The sequence below is a fragment of the Engystomops pustulosus genome, chromosome 2, assembly GCF_040894005.1.
Source record: "Engystomops pustulosus chromosome 2, aEngPut4.maternal, whole genome shotgun sequence".
NCBI lineage: Eukaryota > Metazoa > Chordata > Amphibia > Anura > Leptodactylidae > Engystomops > Engystomops pustulosus.
Window position 1 is genome coordinate 106,857,299 of NC_092412.1, and position 18,341 is coordinate 106,875,639.

The window sequence follows — 18,341 nt, forward strand, 5'->3', positions numbered from 1 at the left end:
TAATTTATTGTCCCCAAAGGGGAAAAGAAGTTATCACGACCAGGTTAGTCCCATAACATTAAAAACATTAACAGTACAACAAACCTAAAATAATATTACATAAAAGCAACTAAAAAGTTGTTACAGCGTAGGACAATAAACAACCCCCCAAAAACTACACGATTCCATATCACCTTCCCACAGGATCTACTGACGAAAACAAGACCTATGGAAAAAGGGAATGGTTTGGGAAGGTACATCAGTACAGACTGTCCTCTACTTAAGGACACCAGACTAACAGACGACCCCTGAAGCTCTCTAGATGCTTTACTATAGTCCCAGACTGCAATTAACAGCTGAATGTGTCTGTAATGAAGCTTTATTGATAATCCTTGGTACATTACAGCAAAAAAAATTGAAAATCCAATAGTCACTGGGGCAAAAATTTCTTGTCTGAATCTACAATTCTAAAATATACAGTTTCGACTTACATACAAATTCAACTTAAGAACAGACCTATGGAACCTATCTTTTATGTAACCGGGGCCTGCCTGCATCTCCATTGCTATTCTGCTCCAGGTTGGTCAGTTTACCATCTCCATGTATGAATTGAATGATGTTGTGTAGCTGAAAGACTTTTCTACATTTTGTATTCAGTGTCTTACGACTTGCCCTACAGTTCCTATAAATCTGTATAGAGGAGAAGAGAACTGATCTAGTCGGTTTCCAAAATGACAATGTGTTGAAATTGTTTGACGTTTTCCACTATTGACTGGGTTTTCTTTCTTTTTGGATACTTTAAGATTATACTGTCACCAAGAGTATTATTATTAACTCCTGGAAGGTTCAGTATTTTAGCCGTCTTAGGATAGGCCCCTGGGTGACTGAGCCTCGCTGGGCCCCATTGTAGTGAACTCATGTGGCAGCACTTAAAATTCAGATACTAAAACAGTTTCCTGTTCCCTTAAATATACCCTAGTTTATCAGGCCAATCTCCCCCCTGATGGTTATTTATATACAGACCCTCCCCCCCCCCTTCACTCCCAATGGATTTATTATATAAAGCCTTATGTGTACCCCCTCCCCCAGCAGCTTTGGGCATGCCCAGGACTGGTGCTGGCTTTGTGCAACACTGTTGGAAGGCCTAGGATCATATGTGTAATTCATATACAGTTCTATCTTACTACTGTTCACTCCATTCTGTTTGACTATACCCATGCAAGGACCCATGCATGGACTATGGAACAAACAGGTTTTTTTTCTTTCTCTACAGTTCAAATCAAGTTAACATTGGTTGTGATGATGGGAGATACCTGTACAAGGGATGGTTGGGGAAATGAGGGTGATTACAATAAAAAAGAAACCTAGTTCATTATGTTTGTTATATTACAAAATTTAAATCAAAGTAGTTTTATGGGGCCATAAAATCCTCATAGACGGCTCCATTTACTGAGTGCTTCACCTAAAGCAGAGAATGGAGAATGACAGCTCTGTTTCTCTTCCCTGCATAGATCTCTCAGGTTTTGGAAGATGCACATGACAGCGCTCTGTTGGTTGCTCATATGTATCCTCCAGAAGAGGAAAGAGAAGCAGTAAGAGGCAGCAGACGGCTGAAACTACTTTTTGTTGAAACAAATAGTGGTACTTTGTACAGCTGCCACTATAATGGGCAAATATGTTTTCCTGGCACTGAGGAATTGTAAAATAGTTTTAGCCTGTCTAGTTTAACTTTACACCTCTTATTTAGTATGAGGGCTAGGTACCTTCCGGTCATTCCCTGCTCTCTGTCCATATTTGGCCCACCACTGTAGCATATGATCTGCTCTCATGTTTGGCCCAGAAGTCTGTTTCCACCAATATTCACAATACGTGCCCCATTGATCCAATTAGTATGTGGAAGTAATGATTGAAGTAAAATTTGTATAATTCTTTTAAACTATCACATATACGGACCATCTCAATTTGCCTTTGTATAGTATTTCACATCCAATGACATTTCTAGTAGAATCATGGCAATAAAGTGGTCAAGACTTTATTGGTGATTTGTTACTTACCACGTTAATTGTGTGCCACATGTCCCTATTTCAGATCACAGAATGCATGTGATAAATTTATACATAAATCTAGTTTTTCTTTTTGTGACTTTTTTTTTAATCATAAAGCCCATTTAATGGGTGGAATCATATCTTTATTCACACAAATTACCTGAACCAACCACATTACGTATCTCTATAAGAGTACTGGGTGCAGTTTCAATGGGATTTAGTATTAATGTAAGTGCAAAAAGTTCAAATGTAAAACTGACCTTATTTTGTGTATTTTAATATATATATAATATGTATATTAATCACAACTGTCCTGGTAATAGATGGTTATAATCTTGGTATCACACGCTTATCTCATTTCATTCTCTGATTTCAGAAAGCTATTGCCTATCTCTTTCCCTCTGGATTATTTGAGAAGAGAGCACGGCCACTTATGAAGGTATTACCCTACCACTGCTATTATCTTACTGTTAATTATAAAATGATATATAACATATATAATATATATCATTTACTTTAAATCCATTTGCACAATAAGATGAAATAATAAACAAGAGCAAGTTGAGAAATTAATTCTTATTTTAAATTCTTTTTGATGTGAGCTATTCACTGTACACCTTGAGTAATAATAAAAAATGTTCCCTTGGAACTCTTCTACACTCTGTTGTATTACTAACAAAAACATTTCCTATGTTTGTTTTTCTTATAGCATCCTGATGAGATTTTTCCCAAGCAGCTGGGTAAGGTATTTTTTAACCTCCTTTAAATAGTCGATTCCTTCCCCACAAACAACATATTGCCCTATTCATATAACAGACTATGAAAATCGCATAATTACTATGGAGATCACAAGTCCCTATTTGCATGTCCGCTGTAAGAAGTATAGGATAAGGAAAATAATGCCTCTTTAGCTACCTTGTAAGGCAGCCTCCTTTTAACATCTAGCAGCCGTGTTCGCGTGGGTTTCCTCCCACACTCCAAAACATACTGTTAGGTTGTTTAGTTTGTGAGCCTCCTGAGGACAGGGACCAATTTGGTATGCGTTGTGCAGCGCTGCATACTCTGTAGGCGCTATATAAATAAAAAGTGTTAGTGCTCTACTCTTTAAAATGTCCTTATATCGCAGTCCCAAAGGACACTCACCAGGTCCTTTGTAGGTTGGAAATTGAGGAGTTCCTCATAACAAAAAAGTATTTAAAAAAAAACGCCTAAAGGTTCAAATCACCCCCCCTTTCCGTAGAACTGATTTAAAAACAAACAAATTAAATCATAAACATGTAACATCAGCGTTCCCCAAAATGTCCAGTCTATCAAAATTTGATAACTTTTATTCTCAGAGTTGAACCCCAGAAGAGAAAATATCCCAAATGTCTGAAACATCACTTTTTTTCGCCTATTTGTCACATATAAAAATTTTAACGAAGAGTGATAAAAAGGTTGCTCAATACTCAAAATGGTAGCATGACAATGTCAGCTCATCTTGCAAAAAATGACACCTTACACAGCTCGGTACACAGTACAGTATAAGTATGAAAAAGCAATTGGCGCCAGAAGATGTCGAAACAAAGGTTTTTTTACATGCACATGTATTAAAACATAATAAAACCTACTGTGCATACTAATTCTAAGCCGACCCGAATATAAGCCGTGGTACCTAATTTTACCACAAAAAAACTGGGAGAATCTATCGACTTGAGTATAAGCTTTGAGTGGGAAATGTATTGGTGCCAGCCCCTGCCCCCCAATATAAAGCTAGCCTGCCCCCCAGCATAAGCCGAAGTGGAGATTTTCAGAACATTTTTTGTGCTGAAAAACTCGGCTTTTGTTCAGAGTTAATTGTGGAAATGTACAGAACCAAAATTAGAAAAATGTTAATTCTCACCAAATATTTATGGACCTAACTGTATGTGTTCTGGTCTAAAAATGTATGTATTAATTATGTCTGTAAATAACTGATATTATTAACGTCTCTGTTTAACAAAAACCCTAAAGTGATTTTTTTTTTATTTTTTTACCCCCAGCAATTCAGTGGGGAGAAGACAAGCGACCGTTCCATTTTCTATTTTACACTGGCAAGCAGGCGTTTTACTCATTACTGCACGTGAGTATCTTATGTTGTATGATAAATGGTGTGAACTGCAAGCAAATGCGGTAAATTACACCAGGGACGCCTTCAAAATTACTCTGGGGTTTTCCTGTTTTTTTTTTGTTTTTTTCTTCAAACCCCCCCAACCCAAGACAATAAATACACATCCTTTTAAATACCACATTACATTTAACAGGGTGTGTAGTCTATGGATAAATGTGATTCATTCTGCACATGGGGGATGCTACCTATCCTATACTTCTCCATAATACTCTGTCCGATTTGGCAAGTTTCTTCCACAATGTGTACACATATATATTTTATCTAGTAACTGGGACAGAGGGCTTGGAAGGTTAGTTAAGCACCCATGGCAGTATTCACACTTGTCGAATCTGTTGTCAGTCAAAAGCTGTGCAAACTGTTGCACCTCCTTTTCTTGGCACATGAAGTAGAAAGGCCTGACCTTTGCCTGGTTTCAGAAGACTCCTGAGGTTGAAAGGACATGCTCTTATGCCAATGCAGTTGGTTAAGATTCTGTCATTTAGTGAATTTTGGTTACTAATGATGTAAATGACCAAGCAAAAAATGTTTAATTGTGGATGACCACTAATAAGATAATTCCCATAATAGAGAATAGGTATTACATGTCTGATTGCAATGTGTCCAGTAGCCATCCTTAAAGGAAATCGAAAAATCAAGCACAATAATCCAGGAACATTTGGGTTGCACACTGCATCGAAAACTCGGTACTTATATAATACTTTCAAAGCCAGACCTGTTCAATACCATGTTTCTGTTACTTGCGGTACTGAATGACTTCCAGAGACTCTACAGACTCCTTGTATCTATCTGCAGGGAGGTGACATCGGTCAGGAAATCCTTTGTGTAGGAGTGTTGGGTTAGCGGCAGAGCAGGAACCATGTTATCAGGGAGCTTTCACCATCTGTCCATATATGGTGTTTCTACATCTCTCAGGGCTTCCCCAGACACAAGACTCTAAAATATGCAATTAAATAATTTTTTTGCCCAGCCCGGGATTTGAACCTACAACCTCCACCTGCCATAGAGAGACAGGACAGGGCCTCTATCCACAAGACTATGGGAGGATTTTGTGTAACCGAGAGTTTCACTGTGACACAGGCTTAATGCTCTAGTACAGTGACGGCAAACCTTTTAGACACAGAGTGTCCTAACTATAACCAAAACCCACATTTTTTTCATAAAGTGCCAGAGCCACAATTTAAACAGTAACTTATTACTCCATGCTCTGTCACAGGTTTAAATTGTATAGGTACCTGAGGGCACCAATACAGTAGAAAGAAGGAGAAGAAGTTTGGATCATCATTGTAGCTTCCTTCTAGGGTCCTGTGCTGCCTGTGATTGCAAGAGGCCTTGAGTCCTTACTGGCGAACCCTGTTCTGGGGTGATGGCAAGGGTGCCCATATAGAGGGCTCTGAGTGCCAAATCTGGCACCAGTGCCATAGGTTCGCCACCACTGCTCTAGTATATAGAGTGGGATCTTCTCAGAGATTATTATTATTATTTAGATGATTATGATTATTATGGAGATGATTATTTCTATGGAGATTATTATTATAATAATCTCCATAATATATTACTAATAATTATTATGGAGATAATATTTTCAGCATATAATACAGTTAGATTAAATGAATAAAAATGTATAAGACAAAAAATGAGGGCTTATTAAAATGGGCGTGGGCAAAAAAGGCTGATGGATTTTTAATCTACTTCTTGCCCTGCCCAGTTGGTTGCCTACGAATGTTATGCATGTGCCATCCATTTTTTTGCAGATCCGTTGACTTCTATGGATGTATGGGGTCTGCATGCTGCAATTTCTTTTCTCACTGTCTGCACATCCGTAAAAAAATGGACATGTGAACAGACCCATAGGAAACAGTGGGTCCTTTGCCATTCACAAAAAAAGGATATCACACGCACATCAAAAACTCCTGTTTACATGAACCCTAAATTATGCTATTTTATATTACCATCACCAGGATAACCTTTAAAACACTCATAAAGCACTAAAGCCTCCTGGCAAATCACCGGTTTACAAATCACACGTGTTTCAATGGAAATGCAAATTTGCAATGTAAACTTCCCATGTGACTGCACCTTAAAGGACACCTGTCATCAGGTCTGTGTCACTTGTCCTGTCACTACTACCTGTTGGAGCAGCTCACAAGGATCCATCCCAGCCTTTATCTAGTTATTTCATACATTATTCATTGTAAAATCATCTATTTTTTATCATGTAACTGAGGCTGGTCACATGGTCAGAGGCAATGATGTCACTCCTGTTACCCCTCCCCTCTCCGCCCCCTGCTCATGTCTGTGTGTAATGTATAGTAAAGCATTGCTAGTGTGTGTGCTAATATACAGGTGAGAGTCACAGACATCAGCTACACATGAATCGGCCATGTTCTGCTATAACATGGCTGCAGCCTGGAGCTGCTGTATCTCCTATACACACACACATATTCACACACAGGCTGCAGGAGGCGTGGCCACCAGCACCAGGAAGCACATCATTATACAGCCTCACATCATTATACAGGCTGTCAGTCATGCACTGGGGGTGTGGCTGTGCCTCCCACTCATGAATAGAGTGGACAGCTTGAATATGCTAATGCTTCATTGGACATTTCACAGGTCATTTGCATACAGCTTTAGGACCTCATTGCTTAGGTTTAAAGGCATGTAGAGAGACAATGAAGGGATAGAGGCAATGCTCTCTAATGGCAGTTTATGAAAATATATTTAGTTTAGGGGGGTTATTTTGCATGACGGGTTCTCTTTAAACATTCAGATAATACTTTTAAGATAAGAAAAAAAGTATTGTATCGATATCGAGTATCGCAATACTTTTCTGGGTATTGTATCGCACTCAAAAATCTGTGCAACCCTAGGTACACTTATTCCTATTTTTTTTGACACTCCTAGATCCAGGCACCATGACTGGTAATCATTTCTTCATGACATCCTTCCTACTAAAAACTTTTAGAATTATGTTAATGACCCAGAAGGGCTCTGGGGGTGTTACCAGAGCCCCGTCGTGTTGTAGATGCACAGGTTCTTACAGTATGCAAGGAACACTTCCCCTTCCCACGGTACTAAACCTTCCTCTACCTTATGTAATCTCCCTGCAGGAGAGAGCAGAGCAGCAGTATGAGACAGTCTATCATGCTTGATTTTGATGGTAGATTTCCTTTTAAGGAGGTGAATTGTTTTGTATTCAGTCAGCTGGGAAGTCAGTGGCTTAAAATGGAATTTGTTTCCACTGTTAACGTTCCAGAAATGGGCGCACCTAATTTGACATATCATCCTGACCGTGATTAATAAATTCCCACTATACATTTTTCTTTTCATGGGTACACATTAGTTCAAACACAACCCTGATGATTTGACTTCTTTATGGCTGCTCTTTGCAGTCTTTTGAATGGCTCCTTTCTGTAGTTTTAGGTGTTTTCTGGAGTCCTATAATTATCCATAGAAGTGAATGAGAGCTGTGCATCTCTAGGTCATTAGAAGTATAGGAAAGCCCCTTTATTTGTGGTTTGCATCATATCTGGTGTATGTGAATTTTACACTATATTGTACAAAATTCTATTTTCTCAAGCAAAAAATACCACAGGTGAAACTGGTGTCATTTCTGTAATCACAGCAGAAAATGAGAATTTTATGGTAGATTTGGGATATTCACTGGAAGAATAGGATGAATAGCCCAGCCTAAGAACCTGGAACGTAATCCCTATAGACATTATGTGTAAACCCCACCTTGTATCCTGATGATCTCAGAGAAGGCAGTCGTCAGTGGTATATTATCTCTTTACCCTATATAAGAAGATACATGTGGTGTCTTTATTATCCTGAGCCTCTCTTGGTTTCAGCGTTTCGGTGCTGGTTTTCTCTTTTTTTGTTATTTTTTTTTTAAAATGCCATTAAAAAAAGCAAACGGTTAACCAAGTGTCACGCAGAATCCTATAAGCACATGAGTGTGAGCTTTCACTTATGCCACCTTTGCTGAATAGTGTGTTTTAGTCGTGTCATGCTGAACATGGGAAATAATTTGTCATGGGCATTTTACATATAATTATGTACTTATGAGAATAGCTATGTGGTATATTTGAGCTTGTAGAAGGTCTGTACCTTTTCCCTTACTAGACACATAAATGTGTATATAATATGTTTTTTAATGTAAGTTCTGTTGTTATCGTTGACCTTGAGCAAATGAGTTTTTGTGCCCTGGCAGAAATGAAAGGGGTGATAAATGCAGAGTGTGCCTTTGCTGAGTAATGGAGCCGCAGCACACTTTCCACAGAGGTTTTCTCTCCTGCTCAGCCTCCGGCAGCCGCAGGACCCCTGCTGTTCATTTAAATAGGTATGTCAAATCTGCCTGGAGATGCCGCCGGTTTGATCTGTGGTAATATTTGTGAAGGTTCCATATGGACTTGAGCCCCCCGCAGTGCTAAGAAATAATGTACAACGCTTCATGGTGCAGACGCAAATTTCCTCTGAAAAAGGATGCAGTGCTGCGTTTTAGCTGTCGGAGTGGATGATGGAGAGGACGCGCTAGGCCTGTCAACTCGTTACACGGATGGGTTGCACGCAGCGAGGCTGTGGAAAATCTGTGCCTTTTAACTTTTCTACTTAATCACGGTTGTAGCATTGCCTTTAGACTGTATGCTACATTAATTCTCTTCCTGCCTTCCGCCTCTCATCCCAAGTTTCAGAAGGAAAAAAATAGAAAAAGTCTAGAATGCAGGTCTTGTCGAGGCCTTATCAAACAGCTGTCATCCCACAAGCCATTTGCATTTGTTTTGGCTGAAACAGAGCAACCCAAGGGCAAGATGTGTTTGTTGCATTCCATCATAATAAAGAAATTACACATTTTGGAAGGAATAAAGCTTTTATTTGTAGTGCTTGTGCTTCAGAACCATTTAACCCTAACACCTCAAAGTATAATGTTATAGACAATACTGAAAGCTCTAAAGTACCTCAGGCGTTTAACCTGCTGGGGATTCTGGATATCAGATCTGAGCTACAATCAAAGAAGCTTGCCTTTTCTTCTTCCAGTTTTATCATGTTGTTAGTGAATATGCATAATATGTGCATAAATATGTGTTTGTGTATGTTATATAGAAAAGCCAGAAAACCTTTACATTACAGACCCTTGCCTTATGGAAGAGCAATAGAACTCCAAAGGTGACCTTTTGAACTCCCATAAAGACTTGAAAAGGCCTTCATGACCAAGCGCTTCTATAGTGTTTTTGTGCTTCATTAGAATTAACAAATTCTCATGAACTCTGGCTCCTAGAAACACAATTCTGGTGTCATATTAAACATGCTTTATATTATTATATGGATGTTTCACTAAACTGGAGATATCTACTCTTAAAAGTTGTAGTAAAAATTTTGATTTTTATATACAGCTTTCTATTTCTGAGATGTCTCATTGTAAATTTAAGAGTGAAGATCTTACCGATTCTGGGAAGTATTCATACACACTCCTTTAATCAATATTAAAGATATTCTACTGTTTTAATATGACACTAGAATTGTGTTTCTAGGTGCCAGGCTTCAGGTGTTATAGGCGTTTGGAGTTTACTCTTCTCTAGCTTCTTCTGTGTTCTCCCTTCAGCTGACCAGCTGGAGGGAAAAATTGGCTTACAATTTCCAGAATTGTAGAAGTACATGAATCGTCTGCATTTGTTTCTGAACTTGGGTAAAGGATGACTGAGTTATGCTGTAAATAGTTATATTTCTGTAAGAGTTATCCTTGCTAAAAACAACAAAAAAAGCATATTTTTTTCATTTATCACTTAATTTCATAAAGCAAAAAAATATGTAATTAAAGGGGTATTCCCACAATGTTTCTTAAATGTGCTCAGGATAACAAAATAGCACATTCTCTAATTCACTGTTCTTAACAAAAAATACAGCATTTCACAGATATAAGTCTAACCTGTCTCTCTCAGTCCTGGTGTACACAATTTCAGTTGCCCCTAGACACTACCAAGTAACTTCTGACTTGGGGTCGGGGCAGCCATCTTCGATTTCTGTGTGACAGCCGTGGAGCTAAGTTTCTCTCCCTCTGCTCACTGAACTCTAGCCCCGCCCCCGCACTACTCCTGAAGTTCCAGTCATTTTAAAATAGCTATGAACATGGTATGCCCTGGGCTGACCACAGGAAGAAGTCTGGGCTTGGGTAATGGCCTGGGTGCCTACAGAGAGGGCTCTGAGTGCCACCACTGGCACTGATGCCATAGGTTGGCCACCACTGACATAGTGGCTCTACTTTCTGGAGCATGGAGAGTGTCCAGAGCTGGACATCGACCTCTGAACTTCCCCATGGCCTAATATGGCATATGGATAGAGCGATCACCCAGACACAACCATTTCCACATACATACACGGGTTATGGGGATAAAACATTTATTTAATTCTTAAAGGTTGGACTTGATGGACTTGCGTCTCCTTCCAGCCTTATATACTATGATACTATGATACTTTTAATAAATTCATGGAACTAGGAACTTGCCGTAGATAAATGGAAATGGTCTTATATGCTTTTTGTATATATTAACCCTGATGCACTTTATGGATAGAAACAGATCTGGTCCACAACAGAATTTCTTTTTCAAATATTCCGTAAAAACTTGCAGAAACCCATGATTTATCTGAACTGACCTGACTGCACAAGAATCTGTAACGGTTGTGAATAAACAGCAGATTCAAAACCTGCAACACAAATACAGCATATGGCCGCATGCACACTGATGTTCGATACGTCAGCTGCGATGGAGAGGAGGACGGTGACCCCATCCCCCTCTCCATAGCGGCGCAGAGCCCGTAACGCTGGGAAATGTAGGATGTGTCCTAACTTGGGGGACGTAAGCAAGTTTGCGGCAGTACATATGTCCTCCTACGGTTGTGTGAATGCGGACTAAGGTTGGGATTGGTTTGCACCTCATCCACCATGCTACTTCTGTAATCACTGTAACTATAAACCTGGGATCTTGACCTGTGGACCCATCCTAAGGAGGATGTCCTGATCTCAGTACATTTGAAATTAAACCAAGGATATTAAATATTTTTACCATTTTAAATGCTTCTTCAAAAAAAAAAATAAAGTTCTATTCCCAGAATAATGTTAGAACACCCTTTCCCATCTTCAAATAGTCTTCTGCAGCTGCCGCATGCATTTTCCATAATAGGAATTGATGAAGGAGAAGGTATAAATGCCATGTGACATTTCCATCTTTTACAATGTATTGTTTGTCCCCTCTTTAGTGAATAAAGACACTATTAAACATACAGAAGGTAACCTCGGCCACCCATAACTGTAAGATATGTAGCAGAGCATGTTATGTGACACTAAATGGCTTCTCGGCAATTACCAGTACAGTTTTGCCAGCCTCACAGCATTTATTCTAGAGTTCTGTCCATTTGCAGGGACCTTTCTGTTCACCCTTGACTTTATAAATAAATGTTATCATTTATTTAGTTGTGTTTTACAATATGTCTTTTCCGCTCCAGTGACTTGAAGAGTTTAGTCTGAAAGCAGTGGTAGCACAGCTGTGAATTGGCAGTGTTTATAAATGGCACACAGTGTTCTGGGTAATGTGGTCCTGTAGTCTTGTGCTTGCCCCCCTGCCTCAGCTGGTGTCTCGTATAGTGACAGCCTCATTGCTCTTGTCTGTCCTCTGCTCAGTGGAGGGATCGGCAGTGAACAGCAAAGTGCTACTGAGTACTAAATCTGGAAATATCACTGCTATTAGTATTCATTTACATACAGTTTAAATCCCATTTCTGGTCATTAGAGAATAACTAGGATGGATAACAATGTGTAAACCTGCTTGCCCTTTACAGAGCATGGCATAGTCAATACCTGCACACACAGCTTCTTCTCTACAGTATAATCTGGGTTTTCATTTTTAATATGAAAATATGTGAAAAACAGGAAGTCAGAATTGACAATTTTTTCTTTTCCTCCATACATGCAAGAGTTAATAAAATCTCATCTATAAGCTAAAGACCCGCTAAAAATAAGTATTTGTGAAGTGCATCTAATCTTGCACAAAATAAGCCGCTATATGACCAAATTGCCAAAAAAAAAAAATATTGTCACTAGTTGTCATTGGCTATACAATGTTAATCTGCTGACAATGGTGCACATTCCCTTCAATTCCACGGTGTGTGCCCAGGGCCGGCTCCAGGTTTCAGTGGGCCCTCGGGGGACAGAGCCTCAGTGGGCCCCTTTGCAGTAAACTTGCGTAGTGGCATTGATTTTTTATATACAGCCTATTCACCCCCATAAATTAATTATATGCGGCCCCCCTCCCCCACATGAATTATATGCAGCCCCCAAACATTATATGCAGCCCCCTCCTCACCTCCATTCAATATCTGCAGCCCCCTCCCCCACATGGATTATATGCAGCCCCCTCCTCACCCCATACATTATATGCAGCCCCCTCCTTTCCCCCCAAACATTATATGTAACCCGCTCCTCACCCCATAATAATAATAATAATTTCTTTATATAGCGCACACAGATTACGCAGCGCTGCACAATGCATGTCAAATTGGCCCCTGTCCCCATGGGGCTCACAATCTAAACAACCTAACAGTATAGGTATTTTTTACATTATATGCAGCCCCCTCCTCACCTCATCCATTATATGCAGCCCCTGCCTGACCTCCCATTCAAAATATGCAGCCCCCTCCTCAAACCCCATTTATTAAATACAAGCCCCCTCCTCATCCCTCCATTCAATATATATATCCATCTCCTAATCTCCCGTTCATTATAAACAGCCCCCTCCTCATCTCCCACTCATTTCATACAGCCCCCTCCTGACCTCCCATGTAACCATTCATAATAAAAGAATTAGTACTCGCCTCAGTCTTCTGCAGAACTTCCCCTTCGCCGACTTCCTCCTCCTGCCCGCAGCCGCGCTCACATGCAGAGACTCACGGCAGCGTCCTGCAGCAAACGGAGCGCCGCTTTACGTCTCAAACATCCGGCACGGCCAGGCTGCAAGGAACGGGGATGTGGCCACGAGTGGGCCCTCCCAGCAGCAGTGAGCCCCGGCGCTTGCCGGGTGCTGACGCCGGCCCTGCGTGTGCCCATACAGCTGTTAACCACCACATATGGAGTATTGAGATTGGGTAACAAACTTTGTACTTGTTTTGGTATTTTATCTACTGAGAATATGTAATTAAAAAAAAAATATTATTTATCCAAAACATTTTAAATTTAAAAATTGCAACCAGTTTTTAAAGGGGATCTGTCATCAGAAATTCGCCTAATAAACTACCAGCAGTATGTGGAGCAGCCTAGCAGCTTCTAGATGATGTTTCTTTCGTGGCCTGGTGTGGTGGCATCCTCCAGAAAAAGGGTCTGCTAGCTATATACTAGGTGACAGGGGGCTGGCTGGCTATATACTAGGAAGCAAGGGGCTGGCTATATACTAGGGGGCTGGCTGGTTATATGCTTAGGGGCGGGGGATTGGCTATAAACTAGGGAGACTTGAGCTGCTGGTTATATATTGTGGTGCTGCTGCCTATATACTATGCTGTGCTGACCATTGGTCTGTGACCAATGCATTTCCTACCCCAGTTTATTTGTAGTATACAAAACCCCATGTTTTTTTATATGTAAGTGACTATCTTGTAGCTCTGTGCAAGAAAATCTTCGCTTCCAAATCATGGAGTCCTATGTCTGTATAGAGAAAGAAAATATGTATTGTTTGATATAAGTGGTGGGGGTTAAAGAAGTACTCTATGTATGTGTATACTCTATGTAAGTAAATGTATCTATATCTATGCTTGTCTATAATTCTCTTTATCTTTTGGTTTTCAGGATGCACATGCAAAGTTTCTGTCAATTCGAGCATATGGGGAAGATGTTAGGAAAAAAGGCTCAAAAGAAGAAAATGAAAAACCAGTGATGTAGGTCTTCAAAAAAATGATTCTTATTTGCCTAGAAGCATTAATTAAGTTTCCTTGTATAGCCACAATTGAATATGTAATTCACCTTTGCCAACATGTAGTACTCTCATTTGTCCTCTTAATTAGAAGTAGTCTGTCCTTCTGGTTTATATGCAGTGAGCATGTTGCTACAATTTTACCCATTACTCTGCGACACAAGCTCCAGCAATGGGACATGAGTGGATGTCATTAGATGCTTTGTCTCAGTCTGACCCTGCAGAGAGCTCTTGATAGTTTTTGTTGGCTATTTTGAAAAATTGAAAAGCCTGTAGTGTACGTTTTATGAATTTTTTTATTGTTGGCGTGTAAGGCCACCGTGTCACTTCCACCAATGTCATGTTCCTGTTTGTGACCCAGAAAGCACACACGGTCTTGTACATGATGCCTAAATATGTATGTAGGATATGGCAAAAGGTTCTAAAAAAAAAAAAACTATCAAAAACATATAACTTGCTGAAAGGCTGCTTTTCTGCAGCTTTTTTTCACTTGCAAAAATAGTTGTATTTTTATTTGTTGAATTCATAGCTGAAATGATGCAATTCTGCAGGACTTCAGTGGAGAAAAAGCTTAGGGAAGAATTTCTCAAAACTGATAAATCTGGTGCACTATAAATGACTGGCACATCAAAGAAAAGGAAAGAAGACAATTTTACAGGAGAGCTACAATTTATCAATAAATGTTATTGATGTCCAGCAAAACAATTCATAAAACCAGTTAAAAATGGGGGTCAATATATTCTAACCCTTACAGACACAATACTTATCGCGTTAAGGGTTAAACCCTTGAACTCCCTCCTTATTGCAGATAAACTGTAATACCGTATTTTCTGGACTATAAGACGCACTTTTTTTTCCCCCAGAAAATAGTGGTGCGTCTTATAGTCCAGATGTACTGCGGGAGGGGATGGAGCTGCGCTCTGCCAGCTAATACTGGCAGTAAGCGTAGCCCTTCACAGTGACGCGCAGCGGCTCTGTGCTGCGCTCCTCTCCTCCTCTCAGCCCTACAGCTAAAGCTGGCAGAACGCAGCGCTTTGTAACTCTCATATATATCGATGTCCTCAAGCTTTGTAGCAGAGCAGCAGCAGTGGAGAGAGAGGGGGGAGGAGAAAGGAACTGACTCTGGCCAATCCCCGCTCGGCTTGTAAGTAGCCCGGGAGGTTCAGAGGGAAGAGAAAAGAGAGAAGATGAAGGCTGCAGCACTGTGTGCAGCTGCAGTGTCTGACATGTAACTTCTCTCCAGACAGGATCAGATAAGTGCCCCCAGGTCTCTGCTCTCTCACTCTTAACCCCTTGTTGCCCGGTATGTAGAGGCTGCTGTCTTGTGAAGGTGCCTTACCCCACAGACCAAGCTCTTGTGGCCATTGTACAAGGACTATCACCTCCTGTGTCCCCTCATCCTCCTCATAGATTGTAAGCTCTTGTGGCCATTGTACAGGCACTGTCACCTCCTGTGTCCCCTCCTCCTCATAGATTGTAAGCTCTTGTGACCATTGTCACATATACTCATACCTATACAGCCCTGGTAACTCTTGAGACCCCCTGACTACGTGCCAGCATAATTCTATCTAAAGATAGACGGCGGTGCCCGGGAGAGGAGGAGGGGGGGTGATATCCAAAGAGAAACATGGCTGCACTGCACCGCCCAGTTACTTTATTAAATATTTTAGCATACTATTTGGGGAAAAAAACATTTTTTCTTATTTTTCCTCCTCTAAAACCTAGGTGCGTCTTATGGTCCAGTACGTCTTATAGTCCGAAAAATACGGTATCACATCATGGTAAAATGCATTAGTACGGATTATAAATAAAGGCATTATTAATTATTATTATAGCTGCACAAAGCTTGCCAAATCGATCCTTGTCTCCAATGGAGCTCACAATCTAATAAACCTACCAGTATGTTTTGGAGTGTGGGAGGAAAGTGAAAGAGCCAGAGGAAACCAGCGCAAACACGGAGAGAACATACAAACTCTTTGCAGATGTTACTTCAGGAGTATACTCCTTTCTACTCTAGCTTTGCGTCTATTATAGCCACACCCCTTTTCAAAGGCCATGCCTGATTTGTTGTGCTAATTAAGGCGTAATGTTTTTTTGCTGCAAATTACAATATAATTCGGTCTTAAATAGATTCATAAATCTGCCCCTAGTTCTCCAGATTTATGGAAACTTTCTAATGTGTCCTCCATATTTTAAAGATGTGGTTTTCAGGCTTAAAGTTAATTTGCTACTAATAAAGTGCAGCAGATTTTAAGTTTATAGTAATTTTTGGTAAAATTTTAAGTAAACTTTTTGTTCGGTTATCTTTGGTCTTTCTACACTTAGAAGCAGTCATATAGTGATGGGGGGAATTTAAGTTGGTAATTGGAAGCCCTTCATGGGGAAAAAAGATACCTGTCAGTCACTGATGGCACCTCCCCCATAAATAAATCATTGTACATACAGATTGGATCGCCCCCATGAAACTGAAGAAAATAGATGAATGACTGATAAGTAATAGTGAATTTTTTCTTCAAAGCTGTGTATTACTCTTCTCAGCTCTGTTTTCATACTGAAAGATATGCTTTAACCCCTTCCTGCAAATTTAGGTAATAGTATGGCGCTGCCGGAAGTGACATCCCACAAACTACCATACTATTACATGCAGCTCACAAGCAGCCTGTAAGGGTATTCCTCTGTGGATTGGACCCACCTCATTAGGGTAATCTAACCTTTCCATGGCAGCTGCAGGGTCTGATGAATGCCTGATGCTGCCCAATGCCAGGTTACATCAGATAACTGCCCCATAAGCATGAGACCATTACAGTACTGTGCAAGACAATAATAGTGCAGTGCAGTGATTTGAATCGATAAAAACAATGTTCTAGAAAGTGATTGAAAAAGGAAGTACCCAAAAAAGAGACCACTGAAAAGAACAACTCTTATTCGCAAACAAATAAACCTTCAACCAGCTCAACAGAAAAATATAGAATTTGTGCCTCTGAAAAGATGATGATGGTAACACGGATTTGGACGTTCTCCAAGTGGTTTTTTAATGCAGTAAAATTGTGAGGAAAGAAAAAAAGAATATGTATATTAGGTATCACCATAATAAAGTTATAACATATTATTTTATATGCTGGTCAATACAGCACTGTACCACCCAATATGGGGTATTGGCTCACTCAGGAGAAGTTGGGTATCAAAACTTGCAGAGCAGTTATTTTAATTCATTGTGAATGTGTCATTTTTTTTAAAGTACATTTTACAAGTACAATTTTTACTCCCGTTAAATACAGTAAAAGGGTTGACAAACTTTGTAAAAAAATTTTTTACATGCTCTGATGGGAGAAGTTTCTAAAATGTGGTTTTACTATTATTTAGGACTTTCAAAATCACTGGAAATCAGTTTTTCCATGAAAACTTGAAGAATTGCACCAAGTTTAAACCATGCAAACATAAAACAGACATTCAGAGAATGTTATTTATCAAGTTATTTTGTTGGTATAACTATCTCCATGGAAATGAGGAAAGTAGAACTCCCTTATTTTTAAGAATTTCATGCAAAACATATCACCCCAAATTTTTAAACTAACAAAGTAGAATGTGTCACGAATAAACATTCTCAAAATCAATTTCATGTTGATGTTATAGTGTTCCAAAGTTATAATCACTTAAAGTGATGCATGTTAGATGAGAGAAAGATCCACTGGATGTGCAAAGACGATGATGAGCGTTTTTATGGCGCTGGGACGATCCAAATTGAGGTTTTTCAAAATTCTCTCCTCGTTCCCCGCAGTCATTCCATCTTCTCCCTGCTGGAGTCCGACTGATTCGCGGAGGGGGTGGGGCCAGCCAGGGGATTGTCCCAGCGCCATAAAAACGCTCATTATCGTCTTTGCACATCCAGTGGATATTTACCTTCAAGATTCACCCTTTGAACTCTGGAGAAAGGGTCCCTCTTGAAAGCGTGGCTGCAGGGGAAGGCTATTACCCCAAAACACGTGCATCAGAGTTGTCTGCCAGCACAACTCCATCAGGTGAGCAGTTATACTTTATACAATACTTGATCACTTACTAAGGGTATTACACCATAGAAACACTCCTCTTTTGTCTCCAACAAATTTTCTAGACGAGAGAAAGGTCTGCCAACAGATGACTAAGACTGGCAGTCAATGTGTGCAAAATTGGTACTATCATCAATTTCCCAATATTTCTGTACCACAGAGGAGGGAT

General features: G+C 39.9%; 1 protein-coding gene across 1 annotated transcript in view; it reads left to right on the forward strand.

The window, feature by feature from the left end:
* Positions 1-18,341, forward strand: part of MRPS9 (mitochondrial ribosomal protein S9) — a 42,728-nt gene that overhangs the window by 15,319 nt on the left and 9,068 nt on the right. Inside the window, exons 3-6 of the mRNA XM_072135888.1 lie at positions 2,401-2,463; positions 2,734-2,764; positions 4,046-4,125; positions 14,003-14,091. Coding sequence (XP_071991989.1) covers positions 2,401-2,463; positions 2,734-2,764; positions 4,046-4,125; positions 14,003-14,091 — 263 coding nt within the window. The remainder of the gene's footprint in view (positions 1-2,400; positions 2,464-2,733; positions 2,765-4,045; positions 4,126-14,002; positions 14,092-18,341) is intronic.